Source organism: Oncorhynchus kisutch, linkage group LG19 (assembly GCF_002021735.2).
Source record: "Oncorhynchus kisutch isolate 150728-3 linkage group LG19, Okis_V2, whole genome shotgun sequence".
NCBI lineage: Eukaryota > Metazoa > Chordata > Actinopteri > Salmoniformes > Salmonidae > Oncorhynchus > Oncorhynchus kisutch.
The window spans coordinates 67,270,273-67,280,318 of NC_034192.2; the positions used below are offsets into that span (position 1 = coordinate 67,270,273).

At 43.7% G+C, this 10,046-nt stretch overlaps 1 protein-coding gene across 1 annotated transcript in view; it reads left to right on the forward strand.

The window, feature by feature from the left end:
* The window catches only part of LOC109884937 (magnesium transporter protein 1), a 35,692-nt gene extending 27,058 nt beyond the window's left edge, over positions 1–8,634 (forward strand). Inside the window, exons 9-10 of the mRNA XM_031797867.1 lie at positions 4,520–4,610; positions 4,699–8,634. Of these exons, the coding sequence (XP_031653727.1) occupies positions 4,520–4,610; positions 4,699–4,714 (107 nt within the window). The 3' untranslated portion in view covers positions 4,715–8,634. The remainder of the gene's footprint in view (positions 1–4,519; positions 4,611–4,698) is intronic.
* Positions 8,635–10,046: the final 1,412 nt, after the last annotated feature.

Consider the following 10,046-nt stretch of genomic DNA (forward strand, 5'->3'; position numbering starts at 1 on the left):
ATCACTAAACTGTTATCATATTCACCCATACCACCATCACTAAACTGTTATCATATTCACCCATACCACCACCACCATCACTAAACGGATATCATATTCACCCATACCACCATCACTAAACGGATATCATATTCACCCATACCACCACCACCATCACTAAATGGATATCATATTCACCCATACCACCACCACCATCACTAAACGGATATCATATTCACCCATACCACCATCACTAAACGGATATCATATTCACCCATACCACCATCACTAAACGGATATCATATTCACCCATACCACCATCACTAAACGGTTATCATATTCACCCATACCACCATCACTAAACGGATATCATATTCACCCATACCACCACCACCATCACTAAACGGATATCATATTCACCCATACCACCACCACCATCACTAAACGGATATCATATTCACCCATACCACCATCACTAAACGGATATCATATTCACCCATACCACCATCACTAAACGGTTATCATATTCACCCATACCACCATCACTAAACGGATATCATATTCACCCATACCACCACCACCATCACTAAACGGATATCATATTCACCCATACCACCATCACTAAACGGATATCATATTCACCCATACCACCATCACTAAACGGATATCATATTCACCCATACCACCATCACTAAACGGTTATCATATTCACCCATACCACCATCACTAAACGGATATCATATTCACCCATACCACCATCACTAAACGGATATCATATTCACCCATACCACCATCACTAAACGGATATCATATTCACCCATACCACCACCACCATCACTAAACGGATATCATATTCACCCATACCACCACCACCATCACTAAACGGATATCATATTCACCCATACCACCATCACTAAACGGATATCATATTCACCCATACCACCATCACTAAACGGATATCATATTCACCCATACCACCATCACTAAACGGTTATCATATTCACCCATACCACCATCACTAAACGGATATCATATTCACCCATACCACCACCACCATCACTAAACGGATATCATATTCACCCATACCACCACCACCATCACTAAACGGATATCATATTCACCCATACCACCATCACTAAACGGATATCATATTCACCCATACCACCATCACTAAACGGATATCATATTCACCCATACCACCATCACTAAACGGTTATCATATTCACCCATACCACCATCACTAAACGGATATCATATTCACCCATACCACCACCACCATCACTAAACGGATATCATATTCACCCATACCACCATCACTAAACGGATATCATATTCACCCATACCACCATCACTAAACGGATATCATATTCACCCATACCACCATCACTAAACGGTTATCATATTCACCCATACCACCATCACTAAACGGATATCATATTCACCCATACCACCATCACTAAACGGATATCATATTCACCCATACCACCATCACTAAACGGATATCATATTCACCCATACCACCATCACTAAACGGATATCATATTCACCCATACCACCACCACCATCACTAAACGGATATCATATTCACCCATACCACCACCACCATCACTAAACGGATATCATATTCACCCATACCACCATCACTAAACGGATATCATATTCACCCATACCACCATCACTAAACGGATATCATATTCACCCATACCACCATCACTAAACGGTTATCATATTCACCCATACCACCATCACTAAACGGATATCATATTCACCCATACCATCACCACCATCACTAAACGGATATCATATTCACCCATACCACCACCACCATCACTAAACGGATATCATATTCACCCATACCACCATCACTAAACGGATATCATATTCACCCATACCATCATCACTAAACGGATATCATATTCACCCATACCACCATCACTAAACGGTTATCATATTCACCCATACCACCATCACTAAACGGATATCATATTCACCCATACCACCACCACCATCACTAAACGGATATCATATTCACCCATACCACCATCACTAAACGGATATCATATTCACCCATACCACCATCACTAAACGGATATCATATTCACCCATACCACCATCACTAAACGGATATCATATTCACCCATACCACCACCACCATCACTAAACGGATATCATATTCACCCATACCACCATCACTAAACGGATATCATATTCACCCATACCACCATCACTAAACGGATATCATATTCACCCATACCACCATCACTAAACGGATATCATATTCACCCATACCACCATCACTAAACGGATATCATATTCACCCATACCACCATCACTAAACGGATATCATATTCACCCATACCACCATCACTAAACGGATATCATATTCACCCATACCCACCATCACTAAACGGATATCATATTCACCCATACCACCATCACTAAACGGATATCATATTCACCCATACCACCATCACTAAACGGATATCATATTCACCCATACCACCATCACTAAACGGATATCATATTCACCCATACCACCATCACTAAACGGATATCATATTCACCCATACCACCATCACTAAACGGATATCATATTCACCCATACCACCATCACTAAACGGATATCATATTCACCCATACCACCATCACTAAACGGATATCATATTCACCCATACCACCATCACTAAACGGATATCATATTCACCCATACCACCATCACTAAACTGATATCATATTCACCCATACCACCATCACTAAACTGATATCATATTCACCCATACCACCATCACTAAACGGATATCATATTCACCCATACCACCATCACTAAACGGATATCATATTCACCCATACCACCATCACTAAACGGATATCATATTCACCCATACCACCATCACTAAACGGATATCATATTCACCCATACCACCATCACTAAACTGATATCATATTCACCCATACCACCATCACTAAACTGATATCATATTCACCCATACCACCATCACTAAACGGATATCATATTCACCCATACCACCATCACTAAACGGATATCATATTCACCCATACCACCACCACCATCACTAAACGGATATCATATTCACCCATACCACCATCACTAAACGGATATCATATTCACCCATACCACCACCACCATCACTAAACGGATATCATATTCACCCATACCACTACGATTTGGAATGATAAATAATAATAGTAATAATAAGTAAGTTACTGTTTACTATGCAGATGTTATTATTCAGTGTCCCTCAGGCTATGGCAGGAAAATACATATTTTGCTGCAAGAGGAGGCATTGCTCCTTCGACCCATGAGTATTTTTACGTTTTCCTCTGAATACCTGACCACTGTGACTGACCCAAACTTAAGGAAAGCTTTGACTATGTACAGACTCAGTGAGCATTGCCTTGCTATTGAGAAAGAATAAAGACTGGTAGTAGACCAGTGTCAACATGACTGAGAAGACACATGACCTGGTAGTAGACCAGTGTCAACCTGACTGAGAAGACACATGACATGATAGTAGACCAGTGTCAACCTGACTGAGAAGACACATGACCTGGTAGTAGACCAGTCTCAACCTGACTGAGAAGACACATGACCTGGTAGTAGACCAGTGTCAACATGACTGAGAAGACACATGACATGGTAGTAGACCAGTGTCAACATGACTGAGAAGACACATGACCTGGTAGTAGACCAGTGTCAACCTGACTGAGAAGACACATGACGTGGTATGAAAGACAAAACAAAACTACATGGGAAATATTATCGACATTCCATTGCACTTTTCACTGGCTGTCCCTTGTGGCAGGAGGACACATATTTGGCTGCTAAAACTGCACTTAAACTGGCTTTTCACCCAATAAATATTCGATTTTTTTCTTCATCTTTTATAGTTTCAAATTCTTTGTATTGAATTATACTTTTGGGAAAGAAATATTCTCTTAGGTCTGAGTATTTGTCACAGTGTAATAGGAAATGCAGCTCTGTCTCTACCTCTCCCCTGGAGCAGAGTGAGCACAGCCTGTCCTCTCTGGGCAGCCAGGTTTGTCTGTGACGACCGGTCTCTATAGCCAGACTGTCCTCTCTGGGCAGCCAGGTTTGTCTGTGACAACCGGTCTCTATAGCCAGACTGTCCTCTCTGGGCAGCCAGGTTTGTCTGTGACAACCGGTCTCTATAGCCAGACTGTCCTCTCTGGGCAGCCAGGTTTGTCTGTGACGACTGGTCTCTATAGCCAGACTGTCCTCTCTGGGCAGCCAGGTTTGTCTGTGACAACCGGTCTCTATAGCCAGACTGTCCTCTCTGGGCAGCCAGGTTTGTCTGTGATGACCGGTCTCTATAGCCAGACTGTCCTCTCTGGGCAGCCAGGTTTGTCTGTGACGACCAGTCTCTATAGCCAGACAGTCCTCTCTGGGCAGCCAGGTTTGTCTGTGACGACCGGTCTCTATAGCCAGACTGTGCTCTCTGAGTCTGTACCAAGTCAGTGTTTTCCTCAGTTTTCTATCAGTCTCTCTCTCTGTCTCTAGTCATGTGTGTAGCAGGGATCGGTCTGGTGATGCTCTTCTTCAGTTGGCTGCTGTCCATCTTTAGAGCTAAATACCATGGATACCCTTACAGGTAATAAACACACACACACACACACACACACACACACACACACTTCTTTTTCACTCCGTGTTGTCTGACTAACTGTTTGTGTTTCCAGTTTCCTGTTGAGTTAGAGAGCTGGGAGGAAGAAGCCTGGAAGTTCCAAAGTGCCTCGGACGCCTCACACCACAACAACAACACCACCACAACAACACAACACCACACCACAACACACCACACCACACACCATCACCACAACAACACAACACAACACCACCACAACATACCACAACACAACACACCATCACCACAACACAACACCACAACAACACACCACAACAACACAATACCATCACAACACAACACAACACACCATCACCACAACACAATACCATCACAACATACCACCACCACAACAACACACACCACAACAACACACCACAACAACACACCACACCACAACTCAACAACATACCACAACACCACAACAACACACCACAACAACACACCACAACACACCACAACAACATAACACCACAACAACACCAAAACAACACAACACTACCAAAACAACATAACACCACCACAACACAACACACCACAACAACACAACACACCACAACAACACAACACCACCAAAACAACACAACACCACCAAAACAACATAACACCACCAAAACAACACAACACCACCAAAACAACATAACACCACCAAAACAACACAACACCACAACAACACAACACACCACAACAACATAACACCACCAAAACAACACAACACCACCAAAACAACATAACACCACCAAAACAACATAACACCACAACAACACAACACACCAAAACAACACAACACCACCAAAACAACATAACACCACAACAACATAACACCACCAAAACAACACACCAAAACAACATAACACCACAACAACACAACACAACAACACACCACGACAACATAACACACCACACTACAACACACCACTACAACACACCACACTACAACACACCACACTACAACACACCACAACAACACAACACAACAACACACCACACTACAACACAACACACCACAACACACCACACTACAACACACCACTACAACACACCACACACTGTTCATCTGGATTTGGCTTTATCTCCTCTGTTACTAGAAACTACCAGGAAGACATTGTTTACAATGACATTTACAAAGTTCAGAATGTCTTTTTATAAATAAATAAAATAGATATGAAGGTGACCTTTGACACCAGATTGGTCATAACAGCCAGTACTACCTACAGTATGGTGGTGAGGATGTTCTACCTTCTACCTACAGTATGGTGGTGAGGATGTTCTACCTTCTACCTACAGTATGGTGGTGAGGATGTTCTACCTACAGTATGGTGGTGAGGATGTCCTACCTACAGTATGGTGGTGAGGATGTCCTACCTACAGTATGGTGGTGAGGATGTCCTACCTACAGTATGGTGGTGAGGATGTCCTACCTACAGTGTGGTGGTGAGGATGTTCTACCTACAGTATGGTGGTGAGGATGTTCTACCTACAGTGTGGTGGTGAGGATGTTCTGCCTACAGTGTGGTGGTGAGGATGTCCTACCTACAGTATGGTGGTGAGGATGTTCTACCTACAGTATGGTGGTGAGGATGTTCTACCTTCTACCTACAGTATGGTGGTGAGGATGTTCTACCTACAGTGTGGTGGTGAGGATGTCCTACCTACAGTATGGTGGTGAGGATGTTCTACCTACAGTATGGTGGTGAGGATGTTCTACCTACAGTGTGGTGGTGAGGATGTCCTACCTACAGTATAGTGGTGAGGATGTCCTACCTACAGTATGGTGGTGAGGATGTCCTACCTACAGTATGGTGGTGAGGATGTCCTACCTACAGTATGGTGGTGAGGATGTTCTGCCTACAGTATGGTGGTGAGGATGTCCTGCCTACAGTATGGTGGTGAGGATGTCCTACCTACAGTATGGTGGTGAGGATGTTCTACCTACAGTATGGTGGTGAGGATGTCCTACCTACAGTATGGTGGTGAGGATGTCCTACCTACATAGAGGATGTAGATTGAACATCCTTATCCTCCATTTCCTCTGGATAGAACATCCTTATCCTCCATTTCCTCTGTGGATAGAACATCCTTATCCTCCATTTCCTCTCTGTGGATAGAACAGCCTTATCCTCCATTTCCTCTCTGTGGATAGAACATCCTTATCCTCCATTTCCTATATGTGGATAGAACATCCTTATCCTCCATTTCCTCTGTGGATAGAACATCCTTATCCTCCATTTCCTCTCTGTGGATAGAACATCCTTATCCTCCATTTCCTCTGGATAGAACATCCTTATCCTCCATTTCCTCTGTGGATAGAACATCCTTATCCTCCATTTCCTCTGTGGATAGAACATCCTTATCCTCCATTTCCTCTGTGGATAGAACATCCTTATCCTCCATTTCCTCTGTGGATAGAACATCCTTATCCTCCATTTCCTCTGTGGATAGAACATCCTTATCCTCCATTTCCTCTGTGGATAGAACATCCTTATCCTCCATTTCCTCTGTGGATAGAACATCCTTATCCTCCATTTCCTCTGTGGATAGAACATCCTTATCCTCCATTTCCTCTATGTGGATAGAACATCCTTATCCTCCATTTCCTCTGTGGATAGAACATCCTTATCCTCCATTTCCTCTGTGGATAGAACATCCTTATCCTCCATTTCCTCTTTCTACATGGAGGATAAGGACGTTCTGTCTACATAAAGGAAATGGAGATATTGGTGTACAGTGTTTGTACTGGTCTATGAATCTAAAGCATTGTATTGGTCTATGGTTCTACACATGTTGTACCGGTCTAGCATGTTGATGATCAGTACAGACTGGGTTAGAGAACAGAGAGGGTCTGTAACTGAGTGTTGGGGTTAGAGAACAGAGAGGGTCTGTAACTGAGTGTTGGGGTTAGAGAACAGAGAGGGTCTGTAACTGAGTGTTGGGGTTAGAGAACAGAGAGGGTCTGTAACTGAGTGTTGGGGTTAGAGAACAGAGAGGGTCTGTAACTGAGTGTTGGGGTTAGAGAACAGAGAGGGTCTGTAACTGAGTGTTGGGGTTAGAGAACAGAGAGGGTCTGTAACTGAGTGTTGGGGTTAGAGAACAGAGAGGGTCTGTAACTGAGTGTTGGGGTTAGAGAACGGAGAGGGTCTGTAACTGAGTGTTGGGGTTAGAGAACAGAGAGGGTCTGTAACTGAGTGTTGGGGTTAGAGAACAGAGAGGGTCTGTAACTGAGTGTTGGGGTTAGAGAACAGAGAGGGTCTGTAACTGAGTGTTGGGGTTAGAGAACAGAGAGGGTCTGTAACTGAGTGTTGGGGTTAGAGAACAGAGAGGGTCTGTAACTGAGTGTTGGGGTTAGAGAACAGAGAGGGTCTGTAACTGAGTGTTGGGGTTAGAGAACAGAGAGGGTCTGTAACTGAGTGTTGGGGTTAGAGAACAGAGAGGGTCTGTAACTGAGTGTTGGGGTTAGAGAACAGAGAGGGTCTGTAACTGAGTGTTGGGGTTAGAGAACGGGGAGGATCTGTAACTGAGTGTTGGGGTTAGAGAACAGAGAGGGTCTGTAACTGAGTGTTGGGGTTAGAGAACAGAGAGGGTCTGTAACTGAGTGTTGGGGTTAGAGAACGGGGAGGATCTGTAACTGAGTGTTGGGGTTAGAGAACAGAGAGGGTCTGTAACTGAGTGTTGGGGTTAGAGAACGGGGAGGATCTGTAACTGAGTGTTGGGGTTAGAGAACAGAGAGGGTCTGTAACTGAGTGTTGGGGTTAGAGAACAGAGAGGGTCTGTAACTGAGTGTTGGGGTTAGAGAACGGGGAGGATCTGTAACTGGGGTATGGAGGGTTAGAGAACAGAGAGGATCTGTAACTGGGGTATGGAGGGTTAGAGAACGGGGAGGATCTGTAACTGGGGTATGGAGGGTTATGTGATATCTGACTGAGCTGCTGTATGTCTCTGTCTGTCTCAGGTGGTGATGATGCTTGTTGCCATTAAAGTGCCTTAATGACTATTCCGCCTCCTGTGGATGTTTCCAGTGTTCTGTCTCCTCACTACAGTCCTGACATTAGTATTGGACCATAAAGACAGCCCTGTCTCCTGACTACAATCCTGACATTAGTATTGGACCATAAAGACAGCCCTGTCTCCTGACTACAATCCTGACATTAGTATTGGACCATAATGACAGCCCTGTCTCCTCACTACAATCCTGACAAATTAGTATTGGACCATAATGACAGCCCTGTCTCCTCACTACAGTCCTGACAAATTAGTATTGGACCATAATGACAGCCCTGTCTCCTCACTACAGTCCTGACAAATTAGTATTGGACCATAATGACAGCCCTGTCTCCTCACTACAATCCTGACAAATTAGTATTGGACCATAATGACAGCCCTGTCTCCTCACTACAGTCCTGACAAATTAGTATTGGACCATAATGACAGCCCTGTCTCCTCACTACAGTCCTGACAAATTAGTATTGGACCATAATGACAGCCCTGTCTCCTCACTACAGTCCTGACAAATTAGTATTGGACCATAATGACAGCCCTGTCTCCTCACTACAGTCCTGACAAATTAGTATTGGACCATAATGACAGCCCTGTCTCCTCACTACAGTCCTGACAAATTAGTATTGGACCATAATGACAGCCCTGTCTCCTCACTACAATCCTGACAAATTAGTATTGGACCATAATGACAGCCCTGTCTCCTCACTACAATCCTGACAAATTAGTATTGGACCATAATGACAGCCCTGTCTCCTCACTACAATCCTGACAAATTAGTATTGGACCATAATGACAGCCCTGTCTCCTCACTACAGTCCTGACAAATTAGTATTGGACCATAATGACAGCCCTGTCTCCTCACTACAATCCTGACAAATTAGTATTGGATCATAATGACAGCCCTGTCTCCTCACTACAATCCTGACAAATTAGTATTGGACCATAATGACAGCCCTGTCTCCTCACTACAATCCTGACAAATTAGTATTGGACCATAATGACAGCCCTGTCTCCTCACTACAGTCCTGACAAATTAGTATTGGACCATAATGACAGCCCTGTCTCCTCACTACAGTCCTGACAAATTAGTATTGGACCATAATGACAGCCCTGTCTCCTCACTACAATCCTGACAAATTAGTATTGGACCATAATGACAGCCCTGTCTCCTCACTACAATCCTGACAAATTAGTATTGGACCATAATGACAGCCCTGTCTCCTCACTACAGTCCTGACAAATTAGTATTGGACCATAATGACAGCCCTGTCTCCTGACTACAGTCCTGACAAATTAGTATTGGACCATAATGACAGCCCTGTCTCCTCACTACAGTCCTGACATTAGTATTGGACCATAATGACAGCCCTGTCTCCTCACTACAATCCTGACAAATTAGTATTGGAC